The sequence below is a fragment of the Cavia porcellus genome, unplaced genomic scaffold (assembly GCF_034190915.1).
Source record: "Cavia porcellus strain 051 isolate PalLab524CR breed Dunkin Hartley unplaced genomic scaffold, mCavPor4.1 scaffold_6, whole genome shotgun sequence".
Classification (NCBI taxonomy): Eukaryota; Metazoa; Chordata; class Mammalia; order Rodentia; family Caviidae; genus Cavia; species Cavia porcellus.
In genome coordinates, this window is record NW_026947489.1 from 26,327,597 (window position 1) to 26,351,813 (window position 24,217).

The 24,217-nt window shown below is 36.9% G+C and overlaps 1 protein-coding gene and 1 long non-coding RNA gene across 6 annotated transcripts in view; one reads left to right on the top strand and one right to left on the bottom strand.

Moving 5' to 3' along the window:
• The window catches only part of LOC134476396 (uncharacterized), a 108,129-nt gene that overhangs the window by 37,291 nt on the left and 46,621 nt on the right, over positions 1 to 24,217 (top strand). The window lies entirely within an intron of this gene.
• Positions 1 to 24,217, bottom strand: part of Golm2 (golgi membrane protein 2) — a 104,108-nt gene that overhangs the window by 15,020 nt on the left and 64,871 nt on the right. For 2 of the 5 annotated variants that reach the window (XM_003475730.5, XM_003475729.5), the window contains exons 5-8: positions 23,689 to 23,833; positions 23,148 to 23,228; positions 10,263 to 10,361; positions 7,987 to 8,157 (exon numbers count right to left, since the gene is read on the bottom strand). In XM_003475730.5, the coding sequence (XP_003475778.1) occupies positions 7,987 to 8,157; positions 10,263 to 10,361; positions 23,148 to 23,228; positions 23,689 to 23,833 (496 nt within the window). The remainder of the gene's footprint in view (positions 1 to 7,986; positions 8,158 to 10,262; positions 10,362 to 23,147; positions 23,229 to 23,688; positions 23,834 to 24,217) is intronic. The other 3 variants (XM_063250136.1, XM_013158802.3, XM_063250137.1) reach the window with 3 other exon arrangements.

Consider the following 24,217-nt stretch of genomic DNA (forward strand, 5'->3'; position numbering starts at 1 on the left):
TTTTTGAGACAAGGTCTTGCTACGCAGTTTAGGCTGAACTTGGGCTCACTTTGTAGCCCAGGCTGGTCTCAAACTTGCCAATGATTCTCCTGCCTCAGCCTCCCAAGTACTGGGATTACAGGAGTTCACCACCATGCTTAGTTTGTTCTACAGTTTTTAAAGAAATAAAACACTGTTGATATAATTAAAGTTCCTTGAATACTTTTCCTAGCATTTCTTTTCTGTTTCTTTAACCTTTATCTTCAATTTGGTGTTAAGCACCCCTATGAGTTTGGGTACTCATTAGTAAGTTCTCATGGTTCTGATTTATAATTTGACTCATAGTTTTATATTGTATGATGATGTGAAAATGAAATATATTCGCTGGAAAACTGTATTTTGAATTTTGACCTTTTTCTGGATTGTGGTACACAGTAGGCTTGTGATGTTTGATGGCAGCAGAAAACTGTAGCTTCCAATCAGTTACATGGTTAAAAGGAATAAAAACCAGCTGGGAATGGTGGCTCATCACCAAGATTCCAAGACTGAGAGACTGAAGCAGGAGGAGCCTAAGTTTGAACACAGCCGGGGCAGCTTAGTAACCACCTGTCTCAAAAAAAAAAAAGGACTGGAAATCTCACTCCTGTGCTTCATTCAATCCCCAGCAGGTGGGGTGGGATGAATTTTTACCACAGGGAATAATGACATCATGGATCAAGGAGCATGTGGACTTATTCTTGCTGGGGGAGGGCAGGGATGGAGTCTGACTTGCTGAGCTCAGGTGCCTCATGCCTATAAAATAGATACCCTGGACACTAAGGTTAAGGTAGGCTTCCCTCATGATGAAGAAGGCTAGTCAGTAACCGAACTCCATTTTGTTTTTCTATCATTTCATCTGCCTCCTAGTTCAAGACAAATCTTGAACCTTGATGTGGCCACGATGCAGAAGCACCTTCCTTGCTTTCCACACCGCTTGTCCCTCTGATCGGCATACTGGCACAGCCAAGTTGGTTGAGATGCCCAAGAGTTGGAGCTTTTGCCTAAAATGGTGGTAAATGCCAGGCGTGATGGCTCATGCCTGTAATCCCAGTACTCAGGAGGCAAAACAGTTAATGAGAACAAAGCAAAATAGTGAGAACAATATTAGACTTCAAAGACAAGACAGAAGGAAATCCCCTATATTTGCTATACTGCATACTGCCATCCTCCCAAACGATGCTTAGATCACTGGCTCCTGGCCTGCAAAATCAACCAAACACAGGCATTTAGCTGCTTTATGTACCTTAGTTGGTATCAATTCTGAACCAGCCAGTCGCTTATGAGTTTGTGTATGAGATGGGGGGACAGGGAGAGCTGTGGGGATGATAACACTGAATTTGTGAGCTGTGAGCTGGTAGGCTCACAGGAGGCACTATCTGACTTTTATCTCCCTAGAACCTGCGCAGTTTGCGTGACTTACCAAAAAGGCTGACTAGTTGATTTCTTGGTGGCTTCTCCTAGTCCTAGCATGGTGTATCATTTCTCATTCTGATGTTTCTTATTTTCCTTTTTTTTGGTAGTGCTGGGGATTCAACTCAGGACTTTGTGTATGTTAGGCTAGCAGTTTATCACTGAGTTACATCCCCAGCCCTCTGGTATTTCTTAGTTGCTAAATTTCATTTAATACTTGTCATGTTCAGTATAAACTTATACCTTTGTATTGTGTCATCAGTTCCAAAATACTGAACCCCTATCCTGGATCAGCTAGATCTTTCTCTGTATTCTAATGCTATCGAAAGGAGTTCCAACCCCTAATGGCTTTAGGCAATGTACAAGTAATACTGATGTGCTATGTTAGAAGGAGTTGGATGAAACTGAACAGGACAAACATCATTTTAAAGATAACTGAGTCTAGGGAGCAGTTCCATATGTGCACCCCTGCCAGACTGGAACAGCCAGACCCCAGTCTCTGCCTGTGAGTCAGCGCCACTTGCCAACTAGGGGTAGAAAGAAAAACGGACGCATCACATCAGCGCGCAAACCCAGTCTGGGAAGCAGCGCTATGCGTGGACCCCCGCCAGGCTGAAACAACCACATCCCAGCCTCTGCCCCTGAGTCTGTGCCGTTTGCAGACCAGGGGTAAAGAAAACAACAGACATATCTGCGAGGAAACCCAGTCTGGGAAGTAGCACCATGCAGGAACCCCTACTGGACTGAAACAACCAGCCCCAGCCCCTTCTAACACAGGGGCTAGCAAACAAGTAGCATGTCCCCACCCCTCCCCTGTAAGCCAGGGGCATATCCAGAGAAAGACGCTGTGATGATGGTGATGGAGGTGAAATGCAATTGGATGCCTGTTGGTGCTTTGGTGTTTCACTAACATTGCAGGTCTAGGGCCAGTGGTCTGGTCATGGGTTCAGAAAACAATTGTATGCAGTGTGACATCTAGGGGGGATCTCCTTCTGAGGGTTGCAGCCATTGTTGATTCCCTATGGTTTAGGAAGTCCTGTATTGTTTCCATTGTTTTGCTGGGCTGGCTTTTATTCTCTGTTGTTTTATTTGATTATGTCAAATCCGATGGCAGGAGCAGCTATTTCAAAGACAGCAAAATATATTCTGGTAGCAATTCTGGATTTACTATAGGCTTGTTTTGAAGTCCTTTATTGCATTTATTGTCTTGTTTTGATTGTTTCTATTCTATTCTGTTCTGTTTGATTTTACTATGCCCGAAGTTATATGCAGCTATTTTGAAGACATGCCAGGCATATGGTAAAAAAAAAAAAAAAAAAAAAGAAACTTACAAAACATTGCTGAAGGAAATTAAAGATGACTTAAGTAAACAGAAATACATACCGTATTCATTGATTGGGTTATATACATATATAAATAAAATGTACAGTTCAGGCTGGTCTTGAACTCACAACAATCCTCTTGCTTCAGCCTCTGGAGTGCTGAGATACAGACATGCATGCCCCAGCCTATTGTAGCTAATATTATTAAGATGGAAATACTACACAAACTGGTCTAAAGATTCAATACCATTCCACCATTTCCCATTAAAATCCCAATTGTGCTTTTAATAGAAAAGCAGATCCTGAAAGTCACATACAAATGCAAGAAATCATAGATATATCAATAACTGTATAAAAAGAACAAAGTTGAATGCCTCATTGCTGGGAGCCATTGAAGCTGGAAACTGACCATACATGCAAGGCTGGGGCATGGCCTTACCAAGAACAAAGAGCACCAGGGACAAGCCACATGAAGAAGGTGCTTTAGTCCAGAGAATACCTAGGCCCATGACAATCAAAATGGTGGGCTGCCAGGACAACAGGGTGCCCGACACATGACATTAAGTTGCTAAAATGTACAAATAAATGCTTCTGCAGTGAGGGGGCAGTTCCTTTTTTCCATCCATCGAGTAAAGGTTCCACCTGACCCAAGCTTTGTATTTTCTTCATTTTCTCATCCTCTTGCTGTCTTTCGCCCAAGGAACCTCAAGGACACCTTATACTTCTTAATTTACAAGTAATATAATCCTTATGTCTATTATCAACATAAGGCTAAACATAAAAACCAGTGGAAGATAATCCTTATGTCTGTTATCAACATAAGGATAAACATATAAACCAGTGGAAGATAAGTAAACCCATACATCTGTGGTCAACTGATTTTGACAAAGATACCAAGATCATATAATGGAGAAAAAGGAGTCTTCTTACAAAAGGTACTTGGATAAATCAATCTCACACTACATAAAAAAATTAATTAAAACGGATCAAAGATCTGAATGTAAGAGCCAGGTATAGAGTGCATTCCTATAATCCCAGCACTCAGGAGTCTGAGGCAAGAGTATTGCCTCAAGCGCAGTGTTAGCTATGTAGTACATTCAAGGACAGCCTTTTAGTCCTATATGTAGTGAGGCCTTGTCTCAGAAAAAAAAATACACACACATATACACATATACAATATACATATATGCATATATATGAGCTAAACCTACAAAATTCTTAGATGAAAACATGTCTGTGACTTTGGCAAAGGTTTCATATGATAGATATGAACCAGAAGTATGAGTAACAAAATATATATGCAAATAAAAAAATTAGTATCTGGACTGAAGATGGAGCTCAGTAATAGAGTTCTTTTTCTTTTTATACTTTTTCCTCCCATAATTTTAAGGCAGGGTCTTGGTAAATTGCTCACGCGGCCCTTATACCTGTGATTCTCCTGGCCTTACCTTCCCTGAGTGATGGAATGATAAGCGTTTGCCACCCAGCCTTGGATTGATCTATATAGCTAGCATAAGGAAAGGAGAAAAAAAAAAGGCAAAGGACTTGCTTGAATGAATATTTCTCTAAACAAGATATACAAAATGGCCAACAATATACAAAACAATGTGCAATATTATTTGTGTTTAGGAAAATGTAAATGAAAACCACAATGGAGGTGTGAGGCCCTGGATTTGATCCCCAGCATTGTATAACAAGCAAACTAAAACACTCAGTGTTGCTCTTCTGTCTCCATTGGTTTTATCATGTTGGATCTTACTGGATTTTATTATATGTGATAGTATAAACAAAAATTTTTATAGGCAAAGAGATAATATAGAAACCATTGTTCGTTTTCCATTAGCTGGTTCTAAATACCCTGTAATACTTTTATCCATTTGAATGGTTTCACACTGTTTTGATATGTTTGAAGCTATAGTATACGAAGTTATATTCAAATATTTCAAGGAAAGAGACACTATGGTAACTACTATTAAGTTGGGTTATTTGGTGGTGAAGCACTAGGTTGCTGAAATTGTCATGCTTTGACCTGTATTGTTATGTTGTTATGTCCTCTTTTATCTCAATCTCCCCCTTATTCATTAAAAAATTATTTATTAAAAAAAACACTCAAGGTGATACCACTGCACAGAGAGAGAGAGAGCAAGGAAGAAGAAGGAAGGAAAAAAAGAACAGAAAGAAAGGAGGGAGGACTATACAGTGTTGGTGAGGATATGGAGAAATTTAAACTCTTGTAAATTGCTGACAGAAATGAAAAGGTACAGCTGTTGTGGAAAACCATTTGGCAATCCCTCAAAAAGCTAAACATAGAATTACCATATGACTCAGCAGTTCCACATCTAGGTACATAAGCAAAAGAAATAAAAACAGGTGCCCCACAAAGGAAAGACCTGTGCTGCCTGAATCTTTTTAGTAGCACCATCTACTCACCATAGTCAAATGATCATCAATGGAGGAATGGATAGACAAAATGTATCCACATAAGTGAATATTATCCAGCTATAAAAAGGAATGAAACTTGCTACTCCATGCCTGAACCTTAGAAACAGGCTAAGAAGCTAGACACTAAAAGCCACATATTTTATGATTCTATTTATATGAAATATCCAGAATAAATGAATTCATAGAGACAGAAAGCAGATTAGTTATTGCCAGGATAGTACAGAATGGGGAGAGACTATTTAATATTTATGGGGTTTTGTTGTGAGGTGAGGAGAATGATCTGGAACCGGAAGTGATGATGACTGCACAACATTATAAATGCATTGAATGCCACTGAAATGTACATTTTGGTGAATCTAATTCTGGCAACAAAAATTATTTTTAATTAAGAAAAACCTTTTATACAAAACGTAATGTTGGGAAAGGCAAGAAGAATAAAACTTATAAAAGTAATTTATAAAAAGTTAGTATCTGAGGGGCTGGGGGTTTAGCTCAGTGGCAAAAGTGCCTGCCTAGCAAGTGTGAAGTCATGAGTTCCATCCCCAGTACAAAAAAAAAAAAAAAAAAGTATCTAAATTATTTAAAAAGATCCAATGCAAATATATAGGACAAATCTACAAAATTTTTGGCCTAAGTAACCAAAGTTGATGTACAGATTATATACCAGAATATAACTAAAATGAAATTTCTCACATAAAAAACACAGGCGAGCTAAGCACGGTGGTCTGCAACCACATTCCCAGCTGGCAGAAGGCCAAGTCAGGAGGCTCATGTGGGTCTAAAGTGTGAGGCCAGCTTGAGCAATATTGCAAGACCCTATCTCAAAAAAACCACAAAACAAACAAATAAAAAGGGTAAAATAAAAAGTACGGACAGGCTACTAGAATGTAAATGCTTACCAAAACATCTTTAAGTAAGCATTTTATTCCAAATACCTTAATAAAAGATAAGAATCAATTGGCCAGGTCATAGAAAAATGGATAAACTTAAGTATCTCTAATGGTATTATAAGACTATTTGAAAGAACACTCTGACTATATAATAGGAGCTAAAAAGCTAGTCAAGTATGTTGCCTTGGTAATTTCATCCTTAAAACTAGTTTTATTTTATTTTTTTTCTGTAGCAGGGAACTTGAACTCAGAGCCTCAGAAGGCTAAAACAAGCACTCTACCATTGAGCCACATTCTTAATCCACTTTATTTTTACTTTGAGCAGGGTCTTGCTAAATTTCTTAGGCTGGCCTTGAACTTGCAGTACTCCTCCCTCAACCTCCTAAATAGCTGGGATTACAGCTGTGTACCACATCAGGACTATAGAGAATTTAAAATTCAAGACTCTTCAATATAAATTGTAAAGGGCTAATTTCCCAGAAATGATTTTCAATTATATATATTTTTTGCCCCCAAATAGGTAGCCCCTTAAAGTAAGTGACAATATTTTTATAGGATAAATATAAGTTTAGAAGGAAATATCAGGGGTCAGGGAGATGGCTCAGTGGCCCGGCACCTGCCTGGCAAGCACAAGGTCCTGAGTTTGATTTCCAGTGCCAAAAAGAAAAAGAAAAAGAAAAGGTTAAATGACCAAATTAAGATCTTTTATTTTGTTAGTTTTTTACTATAAACCTCTTGCTGAACTAAGTTTCCAGGTCAATTCCCCAACAGGATTTTGAAAAAAGAAAAAAAAAGAAAGAAAGCTTTTTTAAAATTACACTTAAAAGGTTGGTCACATTCTTGCAAATAAAAATATTTTCATGTAATACTTTAAAATACTAAAAAGCAGTATTCATATATATGTAGAAATGTGGTGAACTGTTGAAAGATGAATGAAAAAAATCTGAATAAATTCACAAATACTAACAGAATCCAGTTCTGGTTCTGTGTGGAAAGTAACTGCCCACACCCTGCTCTGATCAGCTGCTGCCACAGAAGCCATCACAAACACCAGGCAAAGAGAACACAGAACTGTCAGACATTCTGTCTGTTCAGAGACCAAGACAGGAAGAAGCCACGAAAAGAAAGAATGAAAGGCACAGTGGAAAGGAGTCGTCTTAAGTAAGGGGCACTCTGCTGTTTGAAATTCTCTTTGCTACTACAATTTCTTCTTATTCTTCCTGAGAATCCACCAAATAGACAGCTATGCAGATTAGCAGGGATTATCCATTATCAAAACCAATACCTCTGAAATAAGTACAATACTTTATTATACAATACTATGAATTTGTTCAGTTGTTTTACTCTTCTCTACTTAAATGAAGCCAACTTCAAATCAAAGGAACAGTATTGAGCTACTCACTGTTGTACTTCCCCTCAGAATGCTCCAATTTTCCAAACTTCTAGTCAAAATTCTCATCTATTAGCCTAAAACAGTATGTTGTTTTTCGTTTTTTTGCGACAGGGTTTCGTATGCAGTTCAGGCTGGCCTTAGGCTCACTTTGTAGTCCAGGTTGCTCTCGTACTTTGCAATGATCCTCCTGCCTCAGCCTCCTAAGAGCTGGAATTACATGAATGCGCCACTATGCCCAGCTAAAACTATGTCTTTCCTCAAAAAAATTTAAATTAATAAGAAATAACAGCATTTTAAAAATAACTCACCTGAAAGTTATTATTTAACACTGGATAACAGTGTTCTTTAAAATAATCTATTTAAAACTTGAATTTTAACATCATTGCACTTTCCTTACAGAAATTTCACTACACTTCATTACAGAGTAAAACAATGAAGACCTTAACTTGTCCTTATAAACAAACATATTTAAAGAAACTTTTTGGTATAATATTCATCATTTGACTCTTACTTTGCTTCAATTTGTGGAAGTCACCGACTCTATCCTTGGTGGCTTGCTTTAGTGTATCTGTTTGAATTCTGGGTTCATTCTCCAAGTTTGAGCCGGGATTTAAAAGCTGAAGAGGATTGGAAGGGTTCTGTTTTGAAGTACCCAGGTTACCATTGTGGTTTACATGTGAATCTACGACAAAAACACATTAAATTAAAAAAGCTTTTTTTTTTTTTTTTGTTTTTTGGTATTAGGGATTTTGAACTTTCAAACTGAGCTACATCCCCAGTCCTTTTTTTGATTTTTTTATTCTGTGACAGTATCTCAGTAAGTGATTAAGTTGTCCTGGATGGGCTTGAACTACTGGCCTCCATGACCTCAGTGCTGCATTACAGTATGTACACTACCATGCCTGGCAGAATGTAATTCTTTTACTGAAGAATTTCATAAGAGTTGTTTTAGAAATGCTAAAAAAAAGTCACAACTGTCTGAAATCAAGTGATCATGTGAAAAAAATTTTTTTTGAGACAAGTTCTCACTATGCAATTCAGGCTGGGCTTAAACTCATCTTGTAGCCCAGGATGGCCTCAAACTTAGTGTCCTTCTGCCTCAGCCTCCTGAGTGCTGGGATTACAGGTATATACTGCCATGCTCAGCACCACCACTATTGTTAAACCTACTTACCAAAGAGATATACTATAGAACCCAAAGATGAGTACAACGATGACACATGATGGCACATGCCTGTAATTCCAGCTACTCAGAAGACAGTGGCAAGAAGACTACAAGTTCAACGTCAGCCTGAGCAAGGCAGTAAGAATCCTGTCTTTAAAAAGATAGATAAGTGACAGTTAAGCCTATGTCTTTGCCTCCCTCCAAAATCCATATTGCTCTTAGAAATCTCTAAAATTTATGATATCTAAGTGATCTTCAACAGATAAAGACTAAGAATTGTAGGGCCAGGGATGTAGCTCAGTGACACAGCAACAGCCTGGCAAGTATAGGGCCCTGAGTTCAATTTCTACTATCAAAAATAAAAAGGACTAAGAATTGTTAATTTTGCACTACTAAAAAAAAAGAGAATTGTTAATTCTGGATTCCTTCATAGCAGCAACTCCTTAACACAGCCTCTCTTTTTTTTTTTGTCTTTTTCATTTTTATCGGTACTGGGAATGGAACTCACGACCGCCTGCTTGCAAGGCAGGTGCTTATGCCGCTGAGCTAAATCCCCAGCCCCAACATAGCCTCTCTTTACTTCACCCCCTTTCCCCCCTTTATCTACATCTCGATTTAGATCCTTAATTTTGTAATCAGAACTTTCTTTGCCATGGATTTCTATATCTTTGCATCATCTCCCCAAGAAGCTTCTTTTCAATCATACCAGTTCTCATTGTAGGACAGTTTTAGAAAATAAAATAGGTATCAGTACTAATCAGTCACACCCATAAGTATGGGTAGGTGATTATATAGGTGTATGTGTGAGATGACCGAACACATTTTAGAGAAAATAAGTCTATATGGTCTTGCAGAGATGAAAGAAAACAGTGCAGAGTGACACAATAGTTCTTTCACAAAAAATTATAGTAACACATTAAACAAAGTAGTTTTGGAGGTTTTCCCTAAGATTTTTTTTTTTTTTTTGTCTTTTTGAGACAGGGTCTTGCTGCAGTTCAACTGGCCTTCAACTCACTTTGAGGCCCAGGATAGCCTCAAACTCACAGCTGCCCCCCTGCCTCAGTCCCCTGAGTACTAGGATTACAGACATAAGCTATCAAACCCAGCTTCTCTCTGAGATTTTACCAGTCATTTAAAATATGTAACATTAAAGAATAAATACTACTCTGGCATGGTGGCACATTCCTATAATCCCAACCCTCCAGAAGCTGAGGCAGAAGGACTGCTGCTGGTTTGAGCCCAGACTGGGCTATAGAGTCAGTTCGAGGCCAACCTGAACTACTATTAAAAGTAAGATCCTAACTCCAAAAAAAAAAAAAGCTATTCACTATGTTGCTAAATGATGTATTTTAGATATTAGATAACAGTATATAACCAAAGCCACTCACAGTGCCTCACACCCACAACTCTAGCACTCTATGAGGCTGAGGATTGCAAGTTCAAGCCCAGCTTGGGCAATTTAATGACTTAGTGAGACCCTATCTAAAAAAACAAACTAACAAAAAACCAACAAAGTTGGGAACGTAGCTCAGTAAAGCGGTCCCAGGTTCAATACCCAGTAACACAAACAAATAGAATAGTAAATTCATTTTCAGCATATTGCTATGAATAAGATTTCATACCTGGAGCCATATTTGGGGAGAGAGGGTGTCCAGTTGGAAGATGGGAGATTGTCTGATGATTTTCATGTTCAGAAACTAAAACAGGGGGCTTCCTTAACGCTATAAGAAAAAAATACATCCACATTATTCCCACATATATTATGATTTGTACAAATCAGTATCATAGATCTATTTACACTGTACTAATCCTATGATGCCCATTCTAATCTTGTAACTAACTCATTTATGTTTACTAATTGATATACTGGACCATCCAAAATAGATTTCGGTGATCAATAAATTTGATGAGAATATAACAAATTCTATGACAATACAAACTGTTTTGTTAACTACTGTACCCTATTCTAGATTTCAGGGTACACATAATAGCACATAACAGAAACTCAACAGTGATTTGATGAGTACATAAATGAGTTAATTTTTTCAGACACAGTGATTTCTCACAGCTAGATCTCTTTATACAGATAGTACAAATAAAACTTGACATTTACAGAACATAGGACGATTATGCTATCTCTGGTCCCCAGGTTTAAAATAAAGCCTCAATATGATTACTCCGATAATTTGAGGTTTTATCATGAAGATGGAAAATTTGTTCTGCACAAAGGGCTTTACTAACAAAGAGATACCTACCTTGGGGGGGGCACTATTTTCTCCTAAGAATTGAAGGCAACAGGGAATATGATGTGTTTTGTTTTGTTTTGTTTTGAACTCATTACCACTGTTCTACTGTATCCTGGGCAGGCAAACATGACAGAAAGGCAGACAGCAAACAAGAAAACGACAGAGAAAGGAAACATCATCTACAATCTCTCTTCCCCTTCTACCACAATTTAGGGTGCAACATGTGATAATGGTGGCAGCAGAAAATGGAAGGGGTCTCTGCTCAGACCACTGCAAAGAGAACCATTCAAGCTGTACCGCGTGGTAACGTGAGCAATAAATAAACCTTTACTGTTTCTAAGCCACTGGAACTTGGAAATGTGTGTTAATAGATCTAGTATAGTCAATCCTAATTGGTATACCTAAATTATTTTTGCAACCCTCAAAGTTTATTTCAATGATTATATTTTCATTTATTATTACATAATTTCTAAACCTAGAAAGTTTCTAAATTTCAGACAAGAAGTTTGAAATTCACTCTAAGGGAGCATACCATTCAAATTTACAGAAAGTTGAGGTTTTTTTGTGTCTCATTTTGTTACCATTATTTTGTTCCTACTGTTATCTGCAAAGCCTAACACACATTTGGCACACAAAACAGCTAAATAATAATCAGTTACAATTGTAGCAGAATGGCACTTGGCAGGCTTAGTAGTACAATTTTTATTTGCTTATAGGCCCTGAGGATATTACCCATCTGACAGAAATATTCTGACAGAAGTCTGTCATAATTTACAAAACTGTTCATCATAGCTGACTTCCTTACCACACAATCAGAAGACAGACTGGTGCTTCCATTATTAAACTAGACATCATTTATGTCCTTAGCTTTATATAATAATGCCTCCTACTCAAGAATCAGGTGACTATTTGAGGAAAAACTTATGACTTAGTTACGTAAAACAAAGCTGGATTCAAATGGGATCATATAAAGCACCCAGGTGGGTTTAGAACTAATATAGCTATGACACAGTATTACTATGTAGCCCTTATAAACTTAGTAGGGTTGTTTTTCTCTTATTCATTGATTGATTGATTGATTAATTGAGACCAACTGATTGAGAACAACTGATTGAGTCCAGGTTGCCTTTGAACATGTTGTAGCCCAGGCTGGCCCCCAACTCGTGATCTTCCTTCCTTAGTCTCCAGAGTAGTGCTGCCACAACCTGACTTGACTTTTTTCCGTGAATACCCAAGTATCTAATTTTTCTCTACAATATTATTTTATACTTGGATTTCTCTAACCTGTTATTTCTATCTTAAAAAAAACTATCATTGTATGTCAATATAGCTCAACATCACCATTTTAATGTACATATATCACATATTATGAATATAACAGGTTTATTGAACACCTTTTGTGGTTTCCAACTTGTCATTATAAGCAATTTTATGATGCGCATTCTTACAGTTACATAATAGAGTAAATTCTCAGAGAAATTTAGAAAGTCAACAGCTATGTATACTTTTCAAGTAAATTAAGAGAAACCAATTAATAAATGTAAGTTCAAAGACAATAATAAAAATTAGGTGGGAGAAATACTACAAAAAATCCTAACAATGACTTATGATATTAAATCAGCTTTAACTCTATATTTTACCTTAGTCCTCTTCAATGAGAACCAAAAAAAAAAAAAAAACAAAAAAAACAAAAAACCCCACACAAGTCACCAGAGAATAGCATGCTGATATCACAAAACACAATCAATACCTAGGCTGCTGGACGGTACAGCTGGGAGTTCCGGGAGAATGTCAAGACAAAGAAGCAAAAGGCAATCTCAGACCTCTAGCCCACACACAAGAAGTCTGGGGGATATAGTCATGGAAGAAAATGGAAGTCACTCACCTGAAATCTCTGAGAAGATAGCAACTGAAGTAAAGAAACAACATCACGAGATTGTAAAAGCAGTCAAATCAGAAATAACGTCTCAAGTAAAAACAAATCACAAACATACTGAAAGAATGCTCAGCATGTCTAAAATAGACATAGATTAAAAAAAAGAGAAGCATAGGAAAATGATGGAAACTTTAAATGAGTATAGAAAGGATTTACAATGCATGAAACATTCAAAGAGATACAGGAAATTAAAGTCAACTGAAAGCTAGCAAAACCATTTGAAAGAGACTGAAGGTAGACTTTCAAACCCTGAAGACAGGATTGCAGCTAGTAATCGTTAAAAGGAAGGATCTCTTAAAAATAACACAGAATCAGGAAATGACAATTCAATGGCTGCAAGATGATGCAAAGAAGCCTAATCTAAGAGTGATAGGTATCAGTGATGAAGCAGGGGTCAACACAAATGAAATTAAAAGGCTAATTATAGAAGTAATAGCAGAAAACTTTCCAAACATGAGAAATGGATCTGACATGCAGATAAGTGAGACATACAAAGCTCCAATTAGTCATAACCAAAGTAAATCTACACCTAGACATATAATAATCAAGATTCCAGAAATTCAGCACAAGAACAGAATATTAAAAGCTGTTAAGAGAAAAGAAACGATCACCCAGAAAGAAAACCAATCAGAATCACAGCAGATTTTTCAACACAAATCATCAAGTCAAGAACAGTTTAGAGGGGCTGGGGATTTAGCTCAGCGGCATAAGCACCTGCCTTGCAAGCAAGCAGTCGTGAGTTCGATCCCCCGGTACCGATAAAAACGAAAAAAAAAAAAAAGAAGAGTTTAGAGTGAAGTGTTTCCACTAGTTTTGAAGTTCTGTAATGCTTTCATTCTCTTATTTTGATTGGTTTTAGTCTGTTTTCTGTTGCTTGATTTTATTATGTGTGAACGTATGGACAGCTATCTTGAAGAAAACGAAACATTATGATAGCCATTGCTGATTTCCTATTATCTTGTTTTGAAGTCCCATAATGCTTTCATTCTTTTGTTTTGATTGGTTTTATTCTATTTTATTTCATTGTGTGTGAAGGTATGGATAGCTATTAAAAAAATAAAGAGGTATTATGGTAGCCATTGTTGATTTCCTTTTGTCTATTTTATTTCATTGTGTGTGAAGGTATGGATAGCTATTAAAAAAATAAAGAGGTATTATGGTAGCCATTGTTGATTTCCTTTTGTCCTGTTTTGAAGTCCTGTGTTACTTGCATTGTTTTGTTCTGATCTGCTTGGTTCTGTTTTTGTTTGTTTTGTTTTATTCTCTTTAAAATTAAAAACAAAATATCTGGGCTGCTATGGCCTGGAGATGTAACTCAGCAATACAGTGCTTGCCTGGTGTGCACAAGCATCTGGATTATACAGTCCTAGCAAATAGAAAATGCTTAATACATAATGCAGTGTCTAGAGATGGCAAGTCAAGAGTTTACCCTTAGAATAACTGGTCCAAGATATGAATTTAAGGGGAAAAAATCCATTCACACAAACCTACTAGCCCTAGTCAATTTATTGATTCCCCTGATAACATAGATAACTCATGTTAAGAGTCCTAAAAAGAATATTTACATAGATTTTGGAAGACTCATAAAAATTTGATCAGCAAATGACCTTTTCCAAGAAAGCTCAGAAAGTGAAGACTACAGTGGTGTGTATCTGTAATTCCAGCTACTTGGGAGACTGAGAAACTAGTATGGGCAACAGAGGTATCATAGTGGTATATCTCAAACAAACAAAACCCCTTTCCCCCTCAAAAAAAAAAAACCCTCAAAAAAAGAGATGAAGTGTTATTCTCAAGCCTGAATGGACCATTTTCACTCTTGAAAAAATACAAGTACATGTCTACAAAGACTTATTTACCACTCAGCTATATCCCACTTGCTTTCTGTCTCTCTCAACTTTTGAGACAGGGTCACACAAAACTGTTCAGGTTGGCACTGAACTTGGGACCTTCCTGTCCAAGTCTCCAGAGTAGATGGAATTACAGGCATGCACCACTATACAGATTACTAAAACATTGATCTCATGTGACTCTTAAGGTCTGGTCAATGAACTGAGGTACCTTTAAACTTTGGTATTTAATTAATTAATTAATTTCAAATCTATTTTATTTCAAAGACAAAAAACAAATTTTAAAACACAACAATCAGGGGACAATAATGGCACATATATTGCACATTACCATCCCCAAACCAGTCATCCAGAACACAAGACATCTGCATTCAATTGTCTGAACAGTACCAGTGCAAACTTTTCAATGAACTCAAGAGAAATCAGTAGTAAAACTATCTTCACTACACACACACACACACACATTATTTCTTTCAGCTTCTCACACTAGTGAGATAATACAGTGTTTACATATACATGTCTGATTTATTTCACTTATGTGCACGGTTTCCAGTTGTATCCATTTATCTATAAAAGTCTCCAGTTGGTCCTTCTTTATGGCTGAATAAGTACTTCATTGCATAAATATGCCACATCTTTTTTATCTATTCCTCAGTTGATGGGCATTTAGGTTGTTCCCAAGCTCTAGCTATTATAAATTGTGGTGCTATAAACATGGATCCAGCACTATTTATCACAGAGGCTATCTTTCAGTGAATGTGTTTCGTACCTTTTTCAAAGATAAGGTGGTTTAGTGTGTCTGGAATTGTTTTTGCATCTTCTAAATCTATTCCACTGATCTTTAAGTCTGTTTTTTTGCCAGTACCATGCTGTTTTTATCTCAATAGCTTTATGGTATAATAGTCTGGGACTATGATGTCCCTTGCCTTGCCTTTGTTGCTCAGGATTGCCTTTGCTATTCTAGGTTTCTTCTGGCTCTAGATGCATTTTAGGATTTAGGAAGATCAATTGATCACAGCAACTGTTACCTTTTTTTTTTCCCCCGTGATACAGGGGATCGAACTCACAACCTTGCACTTGCCAGGCAAGCGCTTAATGCCACTGAGCTAACTCCCCAGCCTTATGTCACCTTTTAAAGTAGTATAATTACCAATAACAATAGCATCAAACACACAATGGAAAATGATGAACTATGCTAAGTAATGATTTGCTGCCACTTTCAACCATATGTACAAGATTTATAGTTATACAGCAAAATCAAAGACAAATCAGTAGATATCTACTCGACATAACAATTTTACCCTAAGGGGAGAAAAAAATAAGTGGGAGAAGAGGAAAAAGTAGATAAATAAAAGAAGAAAAAAGGTTAGAAGCAAGGCTAAACGACAAAGGATGATTATTCAAACTTCAGGCCACTGGTGAAGAAGACACAAAAAAACAAAAAGAGGGACATAACAAAAGAACTAGAAAATAATACACCCTCACAAGGAAGCAAATTCAATTGGAGAGGAAAAACAAGGAAAAGAAAAAAATAGAAGTTTCTTTGTGATTTCAGGCCTATAGTTATCTTCTAGGGATGCAGTTTTGTGGCAGTGTCCAGTTTAAAGCATGACTCTGCTCAGACTGGTAGATAATCCTAGCAAGTTGGCAGGAAGATTAGGGTGGGGTATTAGATAATCCTAACAAGCCTGCGGTAGGGTTAGGGTATGATGTTGGTTCTAGGACTTTCACATCCATGAAAGTTCAGGTGAACCTGACATCTTGTCATAGGGTTTGGTCCTGAGTCATTTAGCTTATAACACTTTAGCTGTCTCCTGCCAGACTGCACATGGCTCCCATGGGTTTCTCCTGTGATTACCCTTTGTGTAGTCACTGAAGTAATACAACACTGGCTGAAGCCTTGAGTGAAGCCAACCCTGGACTGCTCTGATTGCCAGGCTGAGTTTGCCCCTCTCTAAAATGGTGTCTGAACAGGCACACTTTGAATCTGTTGCAAGATTTTACCTCGTCAAGTTTACTGGGGATGAGAAGTTCCTTCCTACTTGGCTCAGCCCATGGTTCTTTGGCACTGGTCCACAGTATTTTCTATAACTGTTAGGCAATCTCAGTCTTAGTATACCAGAAAGAAGAGTGATTAGAACAACTATGTCACTTTAGCTAAAGTGGTACAATCAGCAGTAACAACAGCATCAAACAGCCTACAAATAACAAACTGAGGTAAATTATTACTGCCACCTTTAACTGTATGAACTAGATTTTTAGTTATATAACAAAATCTAAAATAAAATACAAAATTTTATGCAATAAATAAGCCTTCAGTATGCCAGTTTTGTCCTCCAGGGAGAAAATTTAAAAGGGATTACAGGAAAAAATAGAGAAAAGATGAGATTGGAAGCAAGGTTGGAAAACAAAGGAAGATCCCACAAACTGGTAAACTGGTGCAGAAGACAGGACAGAAAGAAAGAAAGAAGAAATAAAAGAAGGAACAGAACAGGGTTGAGAGTGTAGCTCAGTGGCACAAGTTCCTGCTTGGCAAGTGCATGGTCCTGAGTTCAATCCCTGGTACCAAAAATAAAAATAAAAGAAAGAACAGAACAGAACAAGCACCACAGAACAACTAGAAATCATGTTCATACTCATAAAAACAATGTCAAACAATGAGAAAAAAAAACTTAAAAAACAACAATGACAAAAAATACAAGAAAAGGGAGAGGAAAAATAAAATGTCCACTTCAAGGTTTGTCTTTGCTGTCTCTGGTAGAGAACATGTGGAAGCAGCGCTCAGATCCATGTTGATTTAATCCAGCAGCCAGAAATGCTTTCTGGTGGGGTGGTGAATAATCTCAGTGAGTCTGCACCTTTATTTCCCCTGAAGTTCAGGAGTTTTTCTGGCTGTGATGTTAGAGTCAGATCTATTCAGTTTGTAGAGTCAGCATTCCTTTTGCAGACTTGAAGCCAAATGGAGACAGCAGTTCGGTGGTTCTGAGTTCTGAGCTCAGTTGGCCCCCTCCATGATGTTGCCTTCTCCTGTGGGATGGCCAAATCCAAGCCCTCATCAGCCAGTGCAGTCCACGGTGTCCACTCCTTCACTGCACTGCTACGTCTCTCCGACAGGCCTCTGGGGCTGTCAGCAGTCACCATGTGTCTGTACAATTGCTCCTCTCATGCAGTGATTCCTGACTCAGGGAAAAGGTTCTTGCTGCCACTTCTTTCTTCCTCTTTGAAGTTTCTGTCTTTGCTGTCCCTATGGGCTTCACTCTCGCTTGAGATACTTCCTGGGTCCAGGAGACTCACTTCCCTTCTTGTTCTCTTCCTCACATCACACTATCCCAGTGTCTGGACAGCACATCTCGGAGAGGCTGGTTCTTTCCTGCTTACCACTCTGCTATCTGCCTGGAAGTCTCAACTTTTTTGCAGTGGGTAATACTTTGTCTTGTCTTGGTATAAAAATAATGACGGCATCATAAATTGAGTTAGAAAATATTCTTTCTGCACTAGAAAACTGGTGTAATTTCTTCTTTATTCTTTGGTAAATTTGCCAGTGAATTCATTGGGATTAGTGTTTTACTGCTTTAGATGGTTAGTAAGTATTGATTTAATTTCTTTCTTAGATGTAAACCTATTCAAACTTCTTGTGAAGTTTGGCAGATTGTCTCTTTCAAGGAATTGGTTCGTTTCATCTGGCTTATCAAATTTGCATAGAAGTATTACAGTATCCCTGTATTATCCTTTTAATGTCCATGTAGTTGGTAGTACTATCTTTTTAAAATTTCTGATAGCAGTAATGTGTAGCCTCTACCAGTGTTTCTAGTTTTTTTTTTTTTTTTTTTTTTTTTTTTTACTGGTACCAGGGATTGAACTCACGACCATGCACTTGCAAGGCAGGCACTTATGAGCTAAATCCCCAGCCCCTGTTTCTAGTCTTGCTAGAGGTTGATTACTGATTTACTGATCTTTTCAAGAAACAAGTGCTTTGATTCAATGATTTATTCCTATTAATTAATTTATTTTTGAAGCAGGGTCTATGTAATGCAGGCTAGACTTGAACTTATTTATGTAGCTCTAACTGGCCCCAAAGTCATGATGATCCTCCTGCCTCAGCCTCTCAAGTGCTGAGATTACAAGCATGTGCCACCAACCTGGCTGCCCACCATGCCTGGCTCTGCCTGTTTTTTATTTTATTGATTTCTTGTCTGATTTTTATTATGACTCTTCTTCAGTTTACTTTGGATTTAATTCACTCTGCTTTTCTACTTTTCCATAGTGTGAATTTAAATTGCTAATTCTATCTATCTATCTATCTTTCACATAGCTGAATATTTGGGAAGACAGTCTATTTAAAGGTGAAAGAAAGGGGTAAGAGAGAGAGTTAGATAGCTACATGGATGAGTAGGGAGCATTCTTAAGTGAAATACTCCTAAATTGCTGATTTTATTTTTTTAATTTTATATTTATTATTTTATTTTATGTATTTTTTTTGAGGCAGGGATCACTATGCAAGTCAACCAGGCTTTGAACTCACTATGTATCCCAGGCTGTGCATCCCAGACCAAATATACCAAAAATTGCCAGAGTAGAACTCTGGCATCGGTATCTTTTTAAGAGTTTTCCACTAATTCCAATGTGCAATCAAAAGTGAAAGCCTCTGTTCTAGAAAATTCATTATCTTATAGAGTAAACCTATCTAGTATTAAAAAACAAAAGCACTAATTTTTTCTGTTACTAATTAAAAAAATAACTCTCACTTGCTTATGTACACCGTTTGCTATAGTTTGGATGTCAAATGTCCCCCATGGCACATGTGTTAAAGGTGGTGTTCTCAAGTGGAACTACCAGAAGGTGCCATCGACTTTGGAGGAGGCCACACCTCCACCTGCGTGGCCACTCGCAGGTCTCTAGGAGATGCTCTTAAAGAGGACTGTGGGATCCCAGTGCCTTTCTCTTTTGCTTGTGGGCAGTGAGATGAGCAGTTTGTCTCACTACACACTCCCATCTTCACTTCCAACAGAGCCCATCAGAGGCTTGAAAGCAATGGGTTTTCCTGATCATGAACTGGAATCCTAAAAATCTCTCAGCCAAAATGAGCTTTGCATTTCTCTTTATAAGTTAATTATCTTAAGTATTTTGTGACAGAAAGTTAACTGACATAGTCTTACAGAGTATTCCCTAAAATAAATCATTAGAGGCAATTTTAGTTTTTATTTTTGATGGTGGTACCAGGAACTAAACTCCGAGAGGCAGCCTAGCACTAAGCTGCATCCCCAGACATTTTATTTTATTTTATCTTTTTGGTACCACGGATCAAATTCATGACCATGCACTTGCCAGGCAGGCGCTTATGCCACTGAGCTAAATCCCCAGCCCCAGACCTTTTATTTTTTATAAGGCAGTGTCTTGTTAAATTGTCTAGGTGAGCTTCTAATTTGGCTCTACTCATGAGCCTGCATCTGTCTCCTGGGTAGATGGGATTATAGGTATGTGCCACTGTGACTGGCTTATATGCAACTTTTAATGTGAGACAGACTAGATCTTAAAACTAGAAAAAAATCCAACAGAAAAATGGGCAAAAATGACTACCAGATAATTCACAGGAGGCAATCTAAATGGCAGTAAAAATGTAAAGAGATGGTTGATGTCCAGTACTGAAGAAAATTTTATTTCAAAATGAGATTGCAGGGCTGGAGATTCAACTCAGTGGCTTAAGCACTTGCTTAGTGCACTTTGCCCAGTGCCAAAACAAAAACAAAAACAAAAACAAAAACAAACCACCAAAAACAACAGATTGCAGTTCATAATCATCAGATTGATAAACATTAAGCCATGATGTTGGCTATGATGTGGACAGATAAATAGAAACTGTCATATATTACTAGCAGAAATATAAACTAATATAAATAAAATAAAGCTAAAGATAGAATAATGTAAGAACTCTATTTTTCAGTTCATATCTTTGTATACAGTTTCATAAACATGGTACTGTGGATGGTTTATAGGTTACCAGTGTGCTAAACTGTTTTTTTCTTCAATTCTCAGTGACTGAGTAGGGTAAAGTCCGTTAGATCCTTAGGTCTGTCCCCTAGCCAATGGCAGTCCTATTTTTAAAAAATCTCAATGTATGAATCAAATATTGGAAACATCTAGAAAATGCTAATGCAAAAAAAAGACATACACATAAAAAAATGTAGGAAATCCTCTAATATGCCATGACAATGGAGACAGTGTCTGTGTACAGTGGTATTTTGGCATTAATGTCAAATATGTACAAAATGTATATACAGTTTTGGAGTTTTTCCCAGTTCCAAACTATTGTGCTATAACCACTGTATGAGTTAATATATGATAAATTCATAGGATAAAATTCATATATAAATTTTTGATATCTCATCAGAAATATTCATTTTTATTCTAATAATATGTTTCTATACATTTTTAAAATTAAGGAAGCAGAAGAGGCAAAATTTTTGTCACATTCAAGTCATTCATGTATGAAAAACATTTCAAAACCATGGTCCAATTACGACAATATACCCAAAAATGGTTAAGAAATTTCTAAACATTTCTATATTCTCATTTCATTTTGTAGCATAACTTTGAAATTTCTTGGTGGCCAGGTAATAAATTATGTTCAATGAGAACATAAACTGAAACATTACACATTCAAAATAGTAAAGATAAAATTTATCTTAGTATGTGGAAATAGACAACGGGTTAAGAATTATATATTTAAACTGGGCATGGTGGCACAAGCCTGTAATCCTATCACTTGGGAGGCTGAGGCAGGAGAATTGCTGTCAGTTCAAGGCTAGCCTGTGCTATATAATTAAGGTAAAGGCCAGCCGGCACTACATAGCAAGACCCCATCTCAAAAAAAAAAAAAAAAAAAAAAAAGATTCATATAGTTAAATGTAAACAATATACTTTTATACAGAGATGACATGAAAAATAAATGCACACAGCCAGGTAACCAGTCCTTGCTCGGATATCTGAATAGAATGTTTCTAAATATCATAAAGCTGTAGTTCACTTTTGATGAAACTGCGCATTGCTTAAGAAGTAAGTAAGGGCAATGAAAAACAGTTCAAGCAACCTAAAATTCATAAAGTCTAGGAATATAATATGTGTTGCAAAAATTCAAAAGAATACAAGAGCTTTCTTTCAATATTGCTTTCAATTCATTTCTGTATCAGTGGTTCTCAAACTTTAGATCAGAATCACTCAAGAGAGTTTATTAAAACTTAGATTACTGGGCTCCATCTCTGAAATGTCTAATTCAGTAAGTATGGAATGAAATTTAAGTATCTGTATACAATTTTTAACAAATTCCTAGGTAATCTGTAAACTATTGGTACAGAGAGTACACTTTCACAATCAATGGATTACTTCATTATCTTACAATAAAATGGTGCTCATTCTAATTCTACATCTTCAAATTCATGTCACTGTTTATTTTAGGAACATATAGTATGAACTGGAAACCTACAGGAATGCAGACATAAAAGAATTTGAGAAGATAGCAATTACACAAATAAAAGGACTAATTTATACCTGAGACGTGGCAATTTCAGACATTTACAACTGGATATAACTATAAAGGTGATCACTGAAATTGAGAAGAAATAAGAATAGGGCTTGGAATTTAGCTCAGCGGCATAAGTGCCTGCCTTGCAAGTGCGCAGTTGTGAGTTTGATCCTTGGTACCGATGAAAAAAAAAGAGAAGGAATAAGAACAATGACAAAGAGGTTAAAAATAAATACTGTCACTTGGATTTTTTCCAGCATAATACATTGAAGTTGACATGGAGAATTATGTAGAATATTAACAGCAAGTGGAATTAGGACTTCAAGAGAAAACAGGTAACAAGCATATACATATTAATGAAGAAAAAGATATATGCTGATGTGATCATAAAAGAAGGAAAAGAAAACAATAGTAAATAAACTACCTGAAACTGGATAGTAATTCATTGAAAGGATAAACCGAGTTCTAAAGCCTTAGTAACTCCTGTAAGGTATCACTCTGCCATTGTAAAGCATACACCAATGCTAGAGAAATAGCTCCGTGCTATAGTGATTGTTCAGCAAGTATGGGCCATGGGTTCACTCTTCAAAAGGTAGCAGGTCAACAGCACAGCAATCTGTGGACACTGAGTAGGAAGTACGAGAGCCCAATATATTTTCTTGGTAAACATAAATGACTAACATGGCATTGCTGTCATGAGCAATAACTGAGTCATTAAGAAAAGGTTAAAAAATGGCTTTTATCAAGGCAAAAACAAGCACTTTATATATTTAGCAACAAATCTCCTAAGAATTATATACAAAAAAATCCTGGTAATTAATGGGGAGTTAAGTTGAAATATCAATAATTAATCAGACATCTATGACCTTTCCAAGTTTCAGCCCAAAAGATAATGGGGCCACATGAAAAGAAAAATAATATAATTGCTTTAGCTGAATTCTCTAATGACTCTTACTTACAGGTAGGAAGATCATCAACTTTAGCTAGGTCATTTTCTTCTACTCCAGGCATCCCTGCATCACCATCTCGTTTGATTTGCTCTGCCCAAGTAACAAAAAGATATAACTTCTATATTTTTTTCTTATATAAAGGGAAAAATTTTTTTTTGTTTCATTTTGGGTTTTTTGGTCTTTTTTGAGACAGGGTCTCACTATGCAGTTCGGGTTGGCCTTGAACTCACTTTGTAGCCCAGGCTGGTCTCGAACACACAACAATTCTCCTGCCTCAGTCTGCCGAGTGCTGGAATTACAGGCATGTGCCATTGCACCTGGCTTAAATGAAAATGTTCTGAAGTAACAACTAGTTTTTAAACTAATAGCCGATACTGACCAAATATCTTTACTTTCTTCTTTTCTATCAAAAGATCCAAATTTGGAACATATAGACACCTAATCATATCTACATCTGAACTGAAAAACAATTTATGATTGAAAATGTTTACTTCAAAATGGGATGAAAAAGTCAACATCATATTAACATGAAACAAAATAACAACAGTACCTTTCCCACGTGGAATATGATTGTTTGAGGGTTCTTCATTCTTATCTGCAGTATTCTCATCTACTTTTGGAATATTTTTAGGTACTACATGATCATTTACATCCAATTCGTTTCCATCATTTGATTGAACCTTGTGGGCTTCTTGCTGTTAGATAAAGATTTTGTAATAGTAAATATTTTCCAGTTAAAGTGTTAAATCATTGATAACAACTATTAATTAAAGGTCCTGAAACAGTTCATCTTTTAAAATATACACAAGAGTTCATATTCAGAGGTGTGGAACAAACTATTATTTCTGTTCAGTTTTATTGCTGATATGAAATCAAAGTTTAATCAACATTTTAAAAAAGCCTATAGTTATAGCAAATGGCCTAAAAAGTTAAGTAGAGAAAATTCTCTTTGGCTACTTTGGAGGAGGATTCTATAGGACAGCATAATGGAGCAGTGTGAGTTGTTACAGTAGCCTGCAGTTGGGCAGTATCCCAGGTGCAAGGGGCAGAGTGGGTTCTCTGTTGGGATATGCTTGCAC